Source organism: Nanorana parkeri, unplaced genomic scaffold, assembly GCF_000935625.1.
Source record: "Nanorana parkeri isolate BGI_ZX_2015 unplaced genomic scaffold, ASM93562v1 scaffold1872, whole genome shotgun sequence".
NCBI classification, from domain to species: domain Eukaryota; kingdom Metazoa; phylum Chordata; class Amphibia; order Anura; family Dicroglossidae; genus Nanorana; species Nanorana parkeri.
Genome location: NW_017308140.1, coordinates 4,135 through 23,837, shown reverse-complemented (window position 1 = coordinate 23,837; position 19,703 = coordinate 4,135). Strand labels below are relative to the sequence as shown.

The 19,703-nt window shown below is 40.0% G+C and overlaps 1 protein-coding gene across 1 annotated transcript in view; it reads left to right on the top strand.

Annotated features, from left to right (window-relative positions):
* LOC108799984 (protein unc-13 homolog A-like) overlaps positions 1-17,883 on the top strand; it is a gene marked incomplete at its 3' end in the record, with an annotated part of 40,394 nt that extends 22,511 nt beyond the window's left edge. The window contains exons 6-12 of the mRNA XM_018571937.1: positions 2,023-2,096; positions 4,250-4,304; positions 5,213-5,248; positions 8,660-8,870; positions 9,041-9,166; positions 16,369-16,836; positions 17,805-17,883. Coding sequence (XP_018427439.1) covers positions 2,023-2,096; positions 4,250-4,304; positions 5,213-5,248; positions 8,660-8,870; positions 9,041-9,166; positions 16,369-16,836; positions 17,805-17,883 — 1,049 coding nt within the window. The remainder of the gene's footprint in view (positions 1-2,022; positions 2,097-4,249; positions 4,305-5,212; positions 5,249-8,659; positions 8,871-9,040; positions 9,167-16,368; positions 16,837-17,804) is intronic.
* Positions 17,884-19,703: the final 1,820 nt, after the last annotated feature.

Sequence of the window (19,703 nt, the reverse complement as noted above, 5' to 3'; positions counted from 1 at the left end):
ATTGATTTGCTAGAGTATCATTATAACTTCTTACCAGTTGGTGACTGTGTTTACTGAACATACCTGCCAGCTCATCTGTCATTGTGCCTGGCCAGTGAGATGCACAATATCTGCTGAAGCCTATATTTCACTGTACAACTGAGATGCAGGCTGTAAAAGAAAATTAGTTACCACAGTTTTAAAAATTATTATCAGTTGTTAAGTGTACATTGCTTTACTATCAGCATTTTATCCATTTATCAGCTTATTATTTAAAAAAATTTAATCAGGGAATTAATTAAAAGAGTGTACCAAATAAAATTCTTAAAAGCCTGTAAAGGTTACTTAGGTAGGCTACTTCGGTATAGAGTTATAGCCATAAACAAAACATAGGGGTCTATTCACTAAGCTGCCGTAGGCAGCCGAGTGAATGACCGACCTGAAGTGAAGTGAGCCGAGCACTGTTCGGCTATTCACTTCAGGCTGGTGTGGCTGATTTCAGCCATACATCGGCTGAAATCAGCCGTACATCGGCTTGCTTTGCATGGCTTCGGGTCGGCCGAATATGCTCAGCATGTTCGGCTGACCCGAAGTACAGAAGGAATTCGACTCAGCCGATCCAACATCTGGACCGGCTGAGCCGAGCCTCTGGCAGGCTACTCACTGCTGTTCGGCCTATTCTTATAGATGCCGAACAGCAGTGAGTGAATAGCCGAATGCCGCTGAAAAATAGTTTAAAAAGTTACAAAAAGTAAACAGAAAACGATTGTGCGTTCTCGGCCACGTTCGGGAGCTGTACGGGCTATAGTGAATAGCCCGTACAGCACCCCATCGGTTCTACTGAACCGAAGGGGTCCTGGGGCCGAAGCTAGCCGAAGGATCGGCCGAAGCTATGGCTAGATCCTTCAGCAGCTACGTGAATAGACCCCATAATGATATTGCTAAATTTTGTCTGGGCGTCTAGGCTTTCAAGACCACTGGCCAAGAATGTGTTCAGGTGGTACTGGCCAGGTCAGGCTTTTTGACTACAACTGCAACAATACATTGCTGCAAAGTTAATTTCAAAATTTGTGGTTTTATCTTCCCTTTACACTCCTCCTACTCTTTTCAGCACCTACAGAGAAGTGTAATGGCCAGTACCTCCAGGTATAAGGGAACAATTGACTCACTCCCCTTCTTCCATTGTGCAATCATTGCTGATTAGCAATTGGCCCTTTTAGACACCAGTGCTTACACATGGGAGAAGGAAGGGAGTCCTCAGCCATGTGAAGATCCAGGATTGACTTAGAGCTTACATAGGGACTGAGTTTCTTCTCCTTGGTCCCAATGGCAAACTAATTACAGGCGGAGCAAAGGGAAGGTAGAAGTTCTCTCTTAGCTGCTTTGCTTTGCTCTGCTACTCTACAGAAAACTAATTACAGGGAGAGCAAGGGAAGGGAAGAGCTCTCTCTAAGCAGTTCAGCAGCCAGTAGCTGTAAGAGGAGACAGTCAGATATTGACTCTTTCCCTACCCCTGTCCAAGGTATACTGTTCTATTTCCACATTTATTACTATTACAAAAAAGCAAAATTTGTAGGAATTCCTACAGTAAAGGTTCAGCAATACATTGTTGCTTGCATCTGACCTAAGCTGAGAAAGTGGACTTAATGTAGAAAGGTATCTGAAACAAAGAAACTCTGTGTTGCCTCTAGCAAACAACCATATTGTCCTTTTTATTTTCTAACATTTATTGACAGCATGAAACACAATACCATATTGGTTTCTATGATTTCTACAGACATACTGTACAATGTGGCTCATTATCATACTATATTAGCCCTTACCTGTCCCTTTTTAAATGAGATTTCTAACATTATTTATAGTAAAAATATGTTTTCTTAAGTTTATACTTGAGGGTATGATGTATTTGTTGATCATATACGCTTTTAAAGTTACTAAAAAATCATGTTGCTTTGATAGGATAGGAAGGATTGAGACTGGTAAAACTGAGATGGAAAAGTCGTACAGAGTATATAAATGGTAAATTACATTTTTACTCTTTAGATATTCCGGAAGAGGAGGCTCGATACTGGGCAAAGAAGTTAGAGCAGCTAAATGCTATGAGGGATCAGGATGATGTAAGTAATCAATTAAAAAAACTTTGTTGGCAGAATGTTGAAAATGCAGTGTTACATTGTAGATCAACACTTAACGTCTATTTTAAGTGTAGCAGTATAGAAATGCAACAAAGTAAAAAAAAAAAAAAGAGGCTAATAGTAATTGTGGTAGAACTATCAAACTAATAGAAGTTGGGATGTTAAAATGCAGGCACCTAGAGGAGCGTAAACATACTGTACCTTTTAATTATCTAGTGTGGCCTGGAACCTGGGGTACTGTTTATGTTTTCTGACATGGAAGCTAGCTTCTGGCCATCCTTTCCCACAGCTCACTACTAGTACTTGAGGTCCATCATAACAAAGGTTCAGAGTGTGTTGGGTTCCAGGGCCCCCTGGGTGCTCTAGATGATAACTAAAAGTATGTGATACCTATACAGATTTACTCTAATATTAGTGTAATTGCAGATAATCATTAATGTTCATCTCTGCTGGTACTACTACTTAATTCAAGCTCATTGAATGGCCCAAAAATTGTTATAGTTAGTCAGGTTGAAAAAAAGACATATTTACATCAAGTTATACCAAAAGATAAAAATAAACAAAATGTTGACTTTGCATTCTCATGACCCTAAACCCACAGTTCATCCAGAGGAAAGTAAGAAAAAACCTTATTGTGTCACTCAGTAATTAAATATTAAAAATGCATTCAAGTACTTAACTACTAACAAAACAATAACTTATTTGTGTATCACTGGGCTGTAGATCCTCAAATCATCTATGAATTTGTGCTGATACTGTCCTTCCTTCTGGAGAGTGGTTATTTTTGTTCCCCATGGTCCCTGCGTTTGTTGTAGCCACCTCTCCAAGCTAACTTCTTATAATTTCAATGCAGATTAGTAGAGTAAACATGAGATTGTAGTCTATCACGGGAGTGAGCTTGGTCACTTAGCAAAGCCTCAAATAAAATTGATGCTATAGAAGCTAAACTTAGTGCCATATAGTTACTGGGTGAAGAACTTGATCCCTTAATAATTTAAGCACCACATATGCCTTGTGTCAATCCATTGGTAAAAGCTAGTCATGAAAGAATTTCTAAATATTAAAAGAATGGCTTAGCAATAACTGAGCTCAATTCTTTTATGATGTGTGGCTGTAAACTATTTGATCCAGCTTCTTTATTTTGTGTAACTGTTTCTGAACTGTTAATTTTCAGTTTTTGTGGTGCATTTAGGATTGTGTTTATACCATCCTCATTTCTTACATTCACCCTACCTTCTTATTGCCTTGTTAAAAATAGGTTAGGGATACCCAAAAAAACGACAATGACAGGCAGGCCTAAAGGTAGAGGCAGAGGTGCTGCTAATGTGTGCTGCTCTTTGTACACAGCACATGCAGCCACATTGCTGTGCAGAAAAATGGGGCACTCCAAAACCACCACACAATAAAAGCCAGACAATGGCAGACAAGCCTAAAATAGGAGGCAGAGGTACTGCAAATAGAGGTAGTAGGGGGAAAGCAGGTCCAGCAGGACAAAGCAATGGTAAGGCTGAACACAAAGTCACTGACCAATCCAGCTACATCATGTACAAGAGTGCTGATGAAAAAAAAAATATATATGCTTCCAGAGTACACTGTCACTGGGGCAATCCCTGAATGATGCTGTTCTGTAACACCATGTACAACTTTTACGGAATCATCTAATCCTGTAATCCAAGCCACATAAAAAGGCCCTCCCCCACTGTACATTTGCTAGTTACAATTGCTCATTAAAATTTGTCACCCATTGACTTTAAGTGGGTTTCCATCAGAATTTGCAGTTCACAAATTTTGTATCCAGCCTATGCAGATTCGCTAGATTTGCTCACCCCTAGTACTGCTACATAACATTTAAAACTCCTAATATATCAAAGTGTATCATCCCTGTCATAGTCTGGTGGTATCTGGAAAGTGCCGGCCTATATTATGCATAGTAAATGAGTGACCAATAAGAATCAAAATTTCCAGACACAGGATTCCTGTCTTGTTATTCTCCATTTGGGCAGCAATGGGTTAGTATACATTTTGCCACCCGAGTCTCTTTAGGAAGTCAGTGGATAGCAGAGAAGAGAAAATGAGATGTCGTGTTCAAAAAAGGACCTTTGTAACAATTTTCTTATCTAATTTTTTAATTTCAGTATGTGTTTCAAGAAGAGCAGGAGAATCCCTTACCCGTTCATGGTTCTCAGTGCTGTAAGTATCATTTCTCATAACATAAATATTTTCCAGTCAAAACTGTTTTGAAATAAGTATAATTGAGTAAAATTAATGTGTTTTTTTACTGTACCAAAAACACGCATGCCAGTAGCCTAATCCTATGTCCTTGACTCCTCTAAAACTTTTAGAAACTGAATGCTTCCGCTTGTGTCTCAGTAGCAGCAGATATACACAGCTGCCAGATACAGTGTTACGCTTTATTCAAGTCACTGTAAAGGTACATTCCATATTCTGTTGAGACATTACAGTCCACTCGTTTATTTTAGTTAAATCATGGAGGCTGCTTTTCTAGCAGAGTTGATTATCCTAACTTAAAACATTGTGTACATTTTCACTTTAATTATCCAGTCATGTGAAAAGCACATTTCTGTTCAGTTTGAGTTCCAGATGATGTGCAGATGCTTTTCACATGATTGGATAAATTAGGTTAATAGTCTCATGATTTTGTGAGTGAAGACTCTTAACTCCTTTTGTAAACTAGCTCAATTATGTCAGAGACTACAATTATATTCTAAATGAAATTAAAAAGTCAACTTTTGCTTTCTAAATTTCATCCAACTTTCCCCATTTTGCCTGAATATTGCCAGTTTTCCCTGAAAGTGGCATGGCTTAGCAACATGCATGTATTTCTTTTCCAGGTGTGTGCATATTTGCCATTTATTGTCCTCATTTAATGATATTCTAAAGTATGTCAACTATAGGGCTGTTTATAGGACTTTTCCTCCCACAGTCTGGTCACCATTGTGTGCAACCCCGTACTCATGGTGGAGACTACTCAATGCTGGTTAGGTGGAAAATAATATTTTGTTTAGTTAATTCAAGTATGTGAAATGTTTCTAACATAGATTTATTTAACAATCTTCATAAACATTTCTCATATTTAGGTAACTGGAATTATTTTGGCTGGGGTGAACAGCAAAGTAAGTATACAAAAAAATCCTTTTCATGTGGTGTGTGTGTATATACCATATAAACATACATGCCTTTACAGGTAAAAGTTTAATGCTTCAGTTTGTATTTTACCTGGACGTGTGTAATGTATATTGCATGTTTGGCTAACATTAGTAGCTACCTTTGCTTCCAAGTGCTCTAGTATTAAATGATAACTGCACTTTTAATGCAATGAAAAAAAAACCCAAACAAAACATTTTCATGTACAGTATGATTGCTAAAATAAAAAATTATCATCATCAAATAATAGGTAAAATAAGAGGTTAAGGAATTAGTTCATTATGACTGATTAAGGCTAACTATGGGTTAATAATGAGTTAGGCTTCAATCACACCTACAGTGTAGGTGCATTTTGTTATTACTGCAGCTGGAACCTATGAATTCCTGCGGTAGAAATTCCAAATATGCCAACTGTCACCCATTCAAGTTATTGATTGGGTGACAGTGGCTGCATTTAACAGCGGAATCTGCCGACACACCGTATGTGATACAATTACATGCGGTTAGTAATAGATCACTGTCCCTGGTCGCACTGATCATGTGATTTCAGCCAAGAGTGTAGATTTGTTCAAGCAACGTTTGGACAATTTATTTGACTGACCGTAATATCCAGGGATACCAGTATCCCTAAGAATGAGATGATGCGTGGACCTATATGGGTTGGACTTGATGGACGTATGTCTTTATTCAACCCCAAATACTATGTAACTATGTAACTATGTGTCCAGGGATAGTGATCTATTCCTAACCGCATGCAATTCCTAGCCGCATGTAACAGGTGACAGCTGCCACTTCTAAACAGTATCTTTGGGATTCCTACCACAGCAATTCGTAGTAGTATTGAAAAGAAAGTTAGAAGCTGATTGGTTGACATGGGCAACTGCTCCAGATTTTTTCTTTTCTCCTTTAATGTATTTACTGTGTTAAAGTATGGGACTCAAAAGGCTACCTGGAGCTAAACCTGCATTGAACTATGATATCTTTAAAAAAATGTTAACCATAGCTCACTAAGGGTAGCTCAACATAACAGCTACACATATCAGCACAACAAAACTCAACAAGAAATACTCACATCTACCCATCTTTAAATACATATTCATCATCATAAGGCCACAATTCCAAGTAAAAAAACATTTATGAGTATAAAAATAAAAACTTTCAGCAGGCAAAAGGGCCAACTAAAACCCGGCAGAACTCCATTCACAAGTGGAGACATCGTAGCATCAGTTACTCATACAACTTAAATATAATGTAGACAAAGCTCTCCATCTAAGAATCATTTAAGAACCACAATAAACGTATCGATACTCATAACAACATTGTGTAGGATGATAGGTATGTCTCACCTCTGCTCAGGCTGTGGGATCTTTATGGGCCACACTAGGGATAACTGAATCAGTCGGAGTGTTAGGACCTGTTCACACCATATGCGTTCGGACTTTGATGCCCGTTTATTTCCAGCGCAGTATGAACACAAGACAAGGCAGTTTGCCTTGTTATGGTTGGGTACAGTTCACATGCAGTACCTTTTTTTAGGTGGACCACAGTAAAATAAGGTACAGCCGCTTTGCACCACAGTGTGGCCATAGAACTTAATGAAATGTCACTTGTGATATTTCAATAACGTTCTAACAAAAAAAAAGAAACAGTGTGATGTGGCTCGATCAAGCACATTGACACTGTCCCGGCACACGCACACCAGCATTCGCGAAGTTGCTGGTGTGAACAGGCGCTCAAGGGGAATTGCTAGGTTGGAGCCCTTGCAAAAAAACAAAACCAAAAAAATCTGGGGTTCACCCCAAAATCCATACCAGACTCTTATCCAGGCATGCAGCCTGGCTGGCTATGAAAGGCACTACCAGGTCACATGCCCTCAATATGGAGATGGTACCTTTCCAGGGGAAACCCTCCTTGGCAAGGCACCATGTCCTCATGTTGATGTGGACAAGAGCCCTATCCATACATCCAGTCCCCAAGAGGATGTGGGGATCTAGGATGGAGGACTTATCGCATTCTGGAAGCCCGTTCAAAAATAAAGTATCCCCCTTGAATGAGTAAGGGGTACATACCCCTGGTTAATCATTCGCAGATAAAAGTTGAAAATTGAAGAAAAAAAAACACCCCGCATGTTTGAAAAAGTATTTTATTAACAAAAAAAGCCCATGATGTGAATCCAATCTGTCAATTACGTCATCCAGTGACAGTTCTGCTCCCATCGCTCACCCACCGCAACTGACATTTCCCCACTTCTGCTGGATTGTAAACAGCAGCACTGAGAAACCTGGCTGTCCTCATTTACCAAATATGGTCATGACCCTATATGGTCAATGACATCATCCATGATGCTTTTCAGTCTGGTTACAATTGGAAATGAGCCAGCAGGCAGCAGGAACTCTGGTCGCTAGGATGCCAGAGGCTGCCTTCACCATAACAATTCATCTGCCTGCGTCCTAGCAACTATTAATGTTATGCGGCCTGCACAGTATTATTGGTTGCTAGGATGTAAGTAGCCCACATAGCATCCTAACAAGCAATTCCAGAAGTTGCATATGGCACAGCCAGCCTTAGCATGGAGTTGTCATTTAGTGGTGTTAGTGATATGCAGCAGCCAGAATTTCAGCAGATGGGCAAAAAGGGCAAATCACACGTTCATAGTGCACTATGAACAGCTAGAGTTCCAGTTGAACCCCATCCCTACCCTATACCTGAGGGATGATAACATTAAATGTGAAATTATCCCATGTGATTAGAGTTTTATTTATAATGAAGTGAAGCCTTTTTGTGTAAGTTTTGTGCAAATGCACATTGCACATGTATGTTCCATTGTTGTCACATCAGGAAACATGCCCTGAGAACTGCCATGCAGACATCACTAGAGTGCATGCATGTAGACAGGAAGTTGCTGCAAGGAGGCTGTTGGAAATCAGGAGCAGTAACATGCAACACAAATTTTATAACTCTATTTTATAAAAAAGTGGCAGTTGTTTATAAATAGTGCTTTAGCAAACTAAATGTCTTTCATCTAATTCATCTAGGGTTTAAATCTACTTTTATAAAGAAAACGTTTTGTCCTAGAATACATTTGCATTTTGTAAAATAAAATTCAGTTTTTTAGTTTTTAGCAATTGCCACTGGTATGTGTTACCAGGTAACACTAAAACTGTTTCCTGTTTCTGTAGAGAACTAATTGTATGGTGGTATGATGACTGGAAACATGGTCAAATCCATCACATTGGCAGTCATCACAAGAATGCAGTCATCCCAATAATCTTCTAATTTTCATGGAAATAATATGATATGGTGGCCATCAATAGTAATGCGGCTTTAGCTACATGTATGATTAGTATACTGTCATTCTTGCTTACTCTTTTATCTTGCAGACAATGAGGATCCTGATAGTGCTGTTGATGATCGTGACAGTGATTACCGAAGTGAGACCAGCAATAGTATACCTCCAGCTTACTATTCAACATGCCAGCCAAATGCCTCTGTACACCAATATCCTGTGAGACACCAGTACAGCTCCCATGGATCTTGTACTGACTCTGTACACAGCTATGAGATGGATTTCTCAGACCACCGGCCAGTCAGGTAAAGATAGACAGTTATTGCACAGCAATGTTAAAGTATTTCTAATCTAAAACCTGACAGATTGTATAATTATGGTTAACATCTCTTAATACATTAATGTCTGTGGGATGGCAGGATGGAGGGGTGTGTGTGATCCCCTCTGACCTGTCTCCTCTTTCCCTGCATGGCAGGCATTACGATAGCGCAGACTCTGCCACTAATGGGCGCAGTGATGTGGAGTCTGTCTCCGGTTCAAGCCGCCTCACCAGTCGGCAGCACTCTCTGGAGAGCCGACAGTCACTAGACCTGTCTGATAGGTGGGTCAGTCCCAAGATGTTGCAGTGTTGGTGCTGCAGAGTGCTGTGCTCGTCCTTTGCACATGCCAAGACAGGCCATTATATATTTAACAAAGTAATTGACATGGCTCTTTGAGAAGGATTGGGGTTTTTACAAAATGCCCCATACAGGGCAAATTTTCTACTTACTACAAATGTTTAGTGCACTGGAGTAACAGAAATAGGTTTGAAAGTACAGCAAAAGAGTACTTTACAGCACATACAGAAATCTTTATTTAAAAATTAGGATAGTTGCTCTCATAAAACTGACACTTTCTAAAAGAACACTATGGTGGCAAGGGCACTTCTTTAAATGAATACCAAGTCACTGACCATTATCAATATCTTAAATATTATATAATGTTAGTGCAACTAATAAAATGGCAGTTTAACAATTTTAACCTTATTCTTCTAAACAATAATAATCAAACTGAGGTATGTACATCAAGTGCTGTTTAAATGAATATCCTGTATCTTAAATGTGACCTCTATTGGTCCAATTTACTAAAGAAGTTGAGGATCTTCACACAAATTGTATTCACTGCAATTATTCAATCATATGCAGATGAATTAAGTAAACAGGAATTTGCTTTTCACACGATTGGATAATTTGGATAATTTGAGTAAATATTTAAAACATTTGTTTTTTAGAGGTTCTCAACTCCTCTAGTAAATTAGTCTCCTTATGTAGTAAAATGTAGGGGTCCCAATCTCCTGCAGCAACCCTTGAGACACAGTGCTTTGGGGACATGGGCATTGCTAGCATTCTAACAGTCATGGGACAACAGTGGGCAGTGAAAAGCTGCATTATATATATACAGTATATCATGCTGCAGGAAACTGTGTGCATTGCCTCATGGCACTAGACAGTGTACATGGCTTAAAAAGGCCTGGTTACAGAGTTTGAGCCTACTTGCTGTATACACTCCACACATATGTATCAGTCTTCTACAAAATTATGTCCAGGGGAGTGACATCACAACTCCACCACGTCACCGGCACAGTGGATTTGGGGCCCCATGTGTAGGAGCAGGGAGCTGTGAGGGAGTGCAAATAATGTGAGTATATGGGTTTGGGGAATGCCCTTTGCAGAGACACTATCATTTTGTCCTGCATTAATTATTGTGCCACAAGATAGAGTTCGAACATTAACACACATGTCTCAAGAGAATGTTTCTTTTTTAAAAGTAAAATTCTTCTATCACATATGCTTTTGTTCACCCACAATATGAACAGATAATTATTACTAAACCTAAATGTTCTTATAACGTTAGGAGTATGTAATTTGCATGACAGATTATAGTATATTCACTAAAAAGCGAAAATAGCGAAAATAGCTGTTTACTTTGCAAGGTAATTTTTCCTTTGCTCGGTGAACATGGTGGAAATTCACTTTTCAAAGAATCCCCAATCACCTGCAAGGAAAATAGAAAAAAATGTATTTGCTTGCATTTGATTGCATGATGGAAGTCAGCAGGGCTTCATCTCATTCACTAAGCTAAGGCAAAATTCCTTTGCAAAGTGAACATTTCCTTTCAAGGTGAACAGCCTATTTGCCTTTAGTAAATCAACCCCTATGTGCAGCCGTCAGGACTATATCACTTACAGCATAGCCTATAGAGTGTCATGGACAGTAATATGTACCATACAGCACATCTTTTTTAAGGAACGCCAATGTCGTCCCTTCCATCTTATATTTTATCAACCACGAACCATATTCTTATATTCTTACGAACCATAGCTGTCAGGAGATTTCAAAGTAAAGTACATTTTAGAGTGTACAGCCATCAGGAGTATTCCCCTAGCACCTACCTACTCATCCCCCAAGCCTCAGTACTCTCTCCTGCAGTCACACTTACCCTCCAAACCCAGATCTCTTCCCCCCATGCAGCAACATTGGTCCCCAAAAGCCACATCCCTGTGAGTATTCTCTTGCCACATGCTCTGAGGTAGGGTTGCCACCTTTTCTTCAAGTGAAACCCGAACAATCTAGCGCCACGCACAGCAATTTTTTGGAGAGTATAGAGGAGAGAGCGTGGAGAGGCAGCCAGGAGAGGGAGTAAGGAGACCAGATTTAGAGGACTAGGAATCCCAGCAATACATTATACAGCAATACAAAATAAATTAAGCTACATACTCTGTGTTCTTCTGGGGTGGCACCCTGATGTCTCCAGGGTGGCTTGTGCAGGCTCTCACCAGGGCTATGCGGACTCAAAGGTGGCTGTGCGGGGTCTCAGGTGGGCTATGCAGGCTTTCAGGAGTGCTGTGTGGGCTGTGCGGTGTCTCACCAGGGGTCTAGAGGTGGGCAGGGTGCTGTCAGGATGACAGAGGAGGAGATTTGCGAGCCGGTGCCGGTTTACAGGTGCCCACGGCTCACAGGAATATGTGGTGGTATCGGGACTTAGTAGCTTGTGTCAGGGTGTCAGCTGGCCTGGAACCCGGACACAGGACTCAAAAACCGGACTGTCCGGGTGAATCCCAGACATGTGGTAACCCTACTCTGAGGTCATATCTTCCCTGCTTCTGTTTACCTATCTGTCTGGGGGCTACAGAGTCCATGGAGTTGTAATGTGCCCTTGGGTTATGAGAGGTGAGTGGATCACAGCTGCGGATCAAGTCAAGAAATAGTGTTGGGTATGGCAATCAGGCTAGAACCCCAGGCGTCTCTCTCAATCTTGACAGAGAGTGAGGGGTTCATGCATCATCTGCGACAAAAGAAAACTATAAGGAGTGACCTACTATTGGTTATTCAATTCATAACCCAGTTGGGTCTATATGCATCAAAAGAAACGGCAATGGATAATAGTAACAGTTCTGAGTTATGGGAGGATGATCAGTGTCAGATAGCAGTAGGTTCAGGATTTAGCCAGGTTTAAGCAGATAACATCAATCACAGTTCCATAGAGAAAGATACTCAGTCAATCCAGCAGGCTAAATGTCATTCCCCCACCAGGTACAATACTTGCGCTTTGGGGCTGGGTCCCCGAGTCTCCTGAGGATGAAGTGGAGGTGGCTGGTGCAAGGTAGCTGGAGATCCTGGAGTGCAGAGGGGGTTTTGAGGCTCCTGGCGTCGGTGGGGCATCAAACCCAATAGTGGAACGCTCTCACAGCGTTCATGTGACCCTTATATAGTACGCGGAAGTCGAGCCGTGGAGCGTGCTGTCACTTCCGCGATCCACGGTGGAACGCATGGAACCTCCCCTTCAGGGGGGGAAGCGCCCCACGTGACGCGGCCGATGCGTTCCACGCTGGGACGCAGACGGCTCGCGGTCGGTAAGGACATTACAGGAGTGCTGTATAATGCTATAAAACCTCATACCCCAAGGAGACCTGAGAAGCAAGCAGAGTGGTACCTGGTGTGGAGTGAGTCCACCCAGTTTTCCCTTAGACTTTGCATCATGTTATAGATCAGAAAAAAAAAGGAACCCAGGAGAGCTTTGTTTCAGTACATGCCATTTTGATTGCTAGGTCTCCATAGTGACCACTGCAGGTGACAAGTATGTGGACAGTGGTAATGCTAAACCACGTGTGTGCGTGTGTGCGTGCGTGTGTGTGTGTGTGGGTGTTTGTGTGTATGTGTGTGTTACTAAACCAGGGCACAGAGCAGGAAACCAGAGAACATGTCTACACAGCACATTAAACAAAAACAAAAAAAATCTTGTTTCGAGCCCAGGCCTCCCCGGCCAGGACCGCCATCAAGGGGGTACGGCCAGGCAGGCCTGTGCTCGAAACAAGATTCAGATCGTGACCCCACCTGTTCACTTGCGGGACCCCATATGGGGTCGCAACCCACACTTTAAGAAGGACTGCTCTTGGGGACCAGGCCTTTTGCCTTGGTTGTGGACTGAGGTTCAAGCTTTTAGAAACAATGGTTTTTCAGAAAACCAATGTACCAGGTTTTACTAGCAGGCAACACTCCGGTTGAAATCTGTAATTGCAGCTGTCAAAACTACTCATGTTGTCTCATTATTATATTAGTGAATTTAATCTCATAAATGTTTTATCATACAGAGAACACCTACAATAAAAAATTATACATAACCACAAAACTTGGGAATCTGCCAAAGCAGTTTATTCTCCCAGACATTATTAAGTTTAGGAAGAGAGTGAAAATTGCTCAGTTTACTTTTTAGTGTTATAACTGCAGTAAAACACTGAGGAGCATAAATAAAGGAAGACCTTGTTCACCTTGCTGAAAGGAAGAGAGAGTCATATTTTGCAGGTATAGGTCCAACTTATTTAACATAATATTAAATACAGTATAAGTTATATTTTCCCCGGAAAAACTGTATTATTTTGCACACATCTTCCTATATTTTGTCACGTGTACTTGCAATATACTTGTATACTGTAAAGGACTGTTGCCCATGACTATTTTTATTAAGATTTTCTTTTAAATCCGGGGTTTTCTATCTCAGGCTTTTGTTTCCTAATGGATTTTCTGTGTTCATCATACTTCTAGAATCTGTGCAATTGTATAACTATATGGGCAACATTTTTGCTAATGCATACTTTGACATGACAAATGTCCCAAGTAGGAGGGGTGTTTTCACTGAAATTAATTTTATAGTCATTTAAACTAAACTAGACTGAGATGTGTCCTTCCCCTGTCTTTTAAAACTGTTTAGATTTCTCCTTCAGTGAGGCTGTAGGTGATACCTGGAATCCCTATGGCTCGTCCTTTCTGATACGTGGCTGAGCCTATTGGTGCTGTTGTGTGAGAGTGAGCAAATTCAGGCTACCTAATAAATGTAGTGAAATGCTTGATAAAATTACAACAAAACACAATTCGCTTAGTATAACATAAGTAACTAAGTAGTTTATTTTATAATCCTAACATTGCAGTACAGTACATGAGGTTCAACCTTAAATTTTCAGAACATTTTTAAGTAATTCTTGGCCTGTCATGGGGTGTGTATTTGTATATTTGTCTGCATGCGCGCTTTCAGGTTTTCCTGTTGGGGTCAGTGTATGATCCATTTTGTTTTTTAAATTAATGATAATTTTTCTACATGTTATGGTATATGGGCTCCACTGTTCAGTTTTGTGTGATACTTTGCAAATTTATAAAATAAAAAGACAACTAATACAGAGTTATAACTATACTTAGAAATGTAATTATATTTCACATATATATTTTACATATCATAAAGAATACAGCTGGATCCTCTATAACCCACTCCAAGATTATTTTGCATGTGTTTATAAACTGTGATTTGTCAGTTATTAACATGTTGCTGTAGTTATAAAATACTACTAAAATTTGTTACATGATGGGTTATTGAGTCGAACTGAACTAGCCCGTTTACTAAATATGTTGGTACCAGTCCTGTAAAATAAGATTCAGAGGTGATTATACCAGTGGAAATTTGAAAATTTGAGTGAAATGTAAATGTTGGAATGGGCAACATATATATTTTTTTCACTATTTCTACGAGGTGGTATGATAGTCTTATTTTTCAAAACTGTATAAATTTCAGTGATCTAATTTTGCTTATCCCTATCAGTTTTCTTGATGGCTAATGTATTTACCCTGCAGGGACATTACCAGTCTAGCCATTGCTAAAATTCTAGATGCACATAAAATTCAGATAGGTGGTGCAGCACTTCCTTGCAAGACCTCTAAAAATAAGAAGAGCACAGTAACCCAATGCACCATTCTTACACGTTATAGGTATACATGTATACACATCAGCGTTTATGCATGTTTGTACATATATCTCACAAAAAAATGCACACAGCAAATATTGTCCTGTATGACCTGCATGATGGGTTTGCCTTTAGAACAATGTCCTTTGTCAAAGCAAGTTTTGCTTTAATATATACACATATGGAGTCTGATTTACTAAGGGTAAACTCGGTGAGAATTAACAGTAATTCTATTCACTTGTTTATGAATTCTGCACATGCACATTGGCTCAAGTGAAAATGTCTATGTAATTTTTAGAAAGACATACATGCATAATACAGGCTCAAACATGTGCATTGACAGTGCTTTGGATATCAAATCAAATGTTGAATCTACATTAGTAATAATTAGTAATAATAATAATAATAATAGATAACACATGTTGGTCTGTTCTCACTATACATTAGCTTGAGGCCTGTGTGTAGTCATGCAGATAAACCCTCCTATCCTCCAAGATGTATGTGACAACGTAATATAATTCCCCACCCTTCCAAGTGCAGTCCACCTGGAATAAAACATACTTCCTTCCCTGATCCAGTGATCTTTCCTCTAGCAAGGCCTTGGCCGCTTCCATTTCACACTGTGCAATCTCCCGTTATTCAGAGATTGCACCTGATCCTCAGTTCACATTAGATCTTCATGTGGATGTTGCATTCTCAGCCAAGATCTCCTTTGGTTGGAAGGTTGCGCAAGTTGTGCAAAGTGTAGAACTTTACAGTGCTGCCATTTGCCTGTAAAGTGTGAAAGTTTTTTTCCAGCTTTTTGCTTGGGACTGCTTATGGATATTCCAGTGGTCTGCTGTATCCACCAATGAATTCTGAAAGAGAAAGGGTATTTACCAGAAAATCCTTTCCTATAACAGTTTATTCTTGCTTGTATGAACAAGTCCAGAGAGGGGCAATGAAAATGTTACAAGGCCTGATGGATAAAACATATCAAGAGAGGCAACAGGAACTTAAAGTATACAGTCTCAAGGAAAGAAGGCAAACCTTTAAATAAATGCCTGGGATAGCTCTAAAGCATAGTTAGTAAGCCATTCAACAGTAATTACATTTAAACATGCAGGGAATAATTGCAGATCAATACTCTATATTTATTGGTATTTATCAGCTCTTAAAATATTTTGCTGGTTTATAATTTAAAGGGTATTCTGCTGAACTGTATGGTGGGACACGTATATTTTTCCTTAGATTATGACGGAGTGTCGTATTAAGTTATTTTTGATCCCAACAACATTGCATTTTACCAACACAGGTGGAGCTTTTTTTTTAGTTACACAAAACAGTACACTGATAAATATCTCTATGTAATTATGTATTGTCATTGAATTTTATTGGAATTTTGAATTGACTAAATACCAGAAAAAAACCTATGTATTTTTGGTCAGTTTGATATTTGCTGTGCGTCTGAGTGTAACTAAGACAGATGGGAGATGTACTTTAATTATTTTACTTTTCTGCTTTCGATCTTCTGCTCCATGTTTTAATCTCTCTAGTCCTACTGGAAGCAGTCGATATGCCTCCTCTGGGGAACTTAGCCGAGATTCTACACAACTAAGTGATGATTTTGACCCCGAAAATGACAGCCTTCAGGGTTCTGAAATAGAGGAAGAGCGGGACAGAGACTCTTATCACTCCTGCCATAGTTCTGTCAGCTACCAAAAGGATTCTCCAAACTGGGAAGGAGATGAGGGCCCTGAAGGGTACAGTGAAGAAGATGATGATGAAGGTGGCTACCCTGACAGCAGGGAGCAGCTTTCTGACAGAGATCTTTATGATGATGAGGTTCCAAGAGAAGATGAAGGTGAAAAATTAGGATATGAGCTTGAGGACACATTGTACGTATCTGGAGAGAGTAAGGAGAAAACACCCCCAGAAATTCCAATTCAAAAAGAGAAGACCCCAGAGGCTACACCAGAGAGTGAGGCAGCACCGGTAGTCCCGCTAGGGCCTTTACTGGACAGGTGAGAAGGAAAAAAACTGTCTGGGATGAGTTCTGCACACTAAAGATAACAAATAATATGAGTAAAAATGAATATACTTTTATGAACATACAAAACAAAACTTATTTGTATTTCATTGCTTCCACCAATAGAATTTAGACTATTTGGCTACACACAAATGCTTGCTGTCTTAGGGTTGGTGCTCATGGATCTAATTTACATCCCTAAGAAGGCCTTGGTCTGTCATTATTCCTTCTGTATTTCTTGGTGAGCCACCATCCAGGAACAAGTGTATGCTTATCAGACGTACCAATGCCTGATTTGCACATGCTTGATCTGGGTTGGTGACTCACCAGGTAATAAAGGATGCATAGGGATGAGAGCCGAGAACATGTACCATATTTCTATCCTACAGTTTTTTTAAATATCTTCACAGTACAACTAGTTTGGGTTGAAGTGTGAAGACTCAAAAGGAATCTGTCACAAACCTAATTGCCTGTCTCAGAAGTCTCTGATGGAAGCGATCATTCTCTCATTCACAGACTGTGTACTAACTCTGGATCAGTGACATAATTTGCAGTGAATGTAAATAGCCTCATCTTCACAGACCTATAACTAATATGTGACCCGTGAGTCAAATAATGCCTGATTCTGAGACAGGTATATAGCTTTCTGACATATTCCTTTTAAAAGAAAATATGAAAATATTAGCTCACAACAAAATATAAACTACATAAATTTGCACATGCTTTTCTACTGAACTTTTGTATTGCTCTATCAAACAGCACAGATGTTTGTAATGTTGTCTATAGCCCAATGTCCATCAAACAAAAAAATTTAAAGTTTTTTTAAAAACAGCATAGTGTGCGCATGGAATCTATCACTGAAGTAATTTCTTTAAAAAATGCTATTGCCCTAATTACATTACAGTTTACATCAAACATCTTCTCCGGTATTATTACATTCCTTGTGTCCTCACATATTTGTAGGGATGAGACCACGGGAATGTCAAGGGCCAAGTCAAACTGGCTGAGAGCATTTAACAAGGTGCAGATGCAGCTGCAAGAGGTAAGTGTTAAGCGACTCTACTCACCAGGTAGAACTGGGACTAACAATAGTGTGTGTACTTTTATGTAATTCTGCTCTTAACTGCACAGTAACCAGACAAAGCTCAGTCACCTTTTTGTTACCTTGTCTTACTGGTATTTTATGTGTTCGTGTTTTGTTTTGTTTTATTTGTATTTTGTTTTTTATTTTGTGTCATTTTGTGATTTTTTTTTTCCATTCAGAACGACTCCCTCTCTCTGCCCCCTCCCTGCTCATACCCTCTTCCCAAACAGCACTTTGTCTCATGCAAAGAGGCCAGAGATATCCAGTACAGGTAGGTGAGCAGTGAGTGATGATGATCTTAAGGAATTCTCTGAGCATGGGCTCAGGTATAACCATGATGCATAAACCAATTATTAAACAATGTCATATTTATATAAATACAGCCCCTATAAAAAGTATTCACCCTCTTGAATGTTTTTATGTTTATTGCCATAGAACATTGGATCTCATTTAAATAAATTTTGTGTTTTGACACCAATCAATAAAACTATACTCGGTATCCCTTTAACTGCCAGGGATGTAAGCTGGCTAACACAGTAACCCTCCACTGCATTTTATAAGGCTGTAAGCTCATGGTTACTAACAAGCCGCTCATCACATCCACAACGCATGTGAACATGGCGGCTCCTGCTTTTTTGCCTCCAGGCTCTTTGAATGTGATCTGTCAGCCGAATGTCTGTTGATCACATCCACAAAGCTGCAGCAAATGTCCCTACTTGTTCTCCTCCCTGTGCTACTCTGCCGGTTACATTACATTGTAACCAGTGTGCCCCCTACTGTGCAGCCCCTTCTGTCCTTCTCATGGCCCTGTAGTTTCCCAACAGGTTTGCCCATTAGTTTTTTGCTGCCCGGAGGTTGTGGAGAAAGGGGAGGTATTTACAATATTCCCTATCAGGTCCCCTCTTGTATTAAGTGAAGTGGGTTGCAGTCCTGACGTGGCAGAGTGGACAGAGCCTGAGGGGATGTACACACAAATTCCCTACCTGGTTCATTCTTAAGTTAAGTGACAGTTGCCAGTGTTTGTAGCCCATCCACATTGCCTGTAGCTAACCGCTGCTGCTACCGGTAATGAGACAGGCTTTTGTTTAGGCTGCTTAGTGGCGAGATTAGTAAACAGTTTTTGGAAATTAACGTGAAAATGCTCAATAGTGAGCATTTTTGCGTTCAATGCATTTTAGAGTAGCAGCAGAGTAGATGTCCTAGAACTTTGTGTGCTTATCACGGAACCAAGATATCAGACAAAAACTTAAAGGTTAGTTTAAAAAATTAAAGGAGTTTATTGAAAATAAAAATCAGCAAAAATGTCAAAAAACAATGGAGAAAGACCAGGTCGTCGTCTGTGTCAAGCCAGAGGACAGATTCCAAAGCGGGTAGTCAGTCAAACCAGGTCAGGGAACACTGAGAGCAGGTTGAACAGAAACAATGGTTAGAGTCAGGTACCAGGAGATCAGTCAGCTAGAGTCAGAATCATACACAGAGAACAAGAACAACAGCAGAGCACTTGGTAGATCTGAACACACGCAAGGGCGAAGACTAATTGGACAAGCTCATAGTTAAATAGTGAACTGGTGTTGTATCATCACTCTGAGACAGGGAGTTGCCAGAAGTTTGTCGGTAGTTGCAGAATTATGATGTTTATGGGTTTGGTCATAAGAGGGCACCAAAGAGGAACGAACAGTGCCAGACACACTGCAACAGAAGACAGGCTGTAGCTCAACTGGACAAGGAAGGCTAAGAAACCCTGACAGTCCTCTTCTTTCACCTCTACATGAAAACAT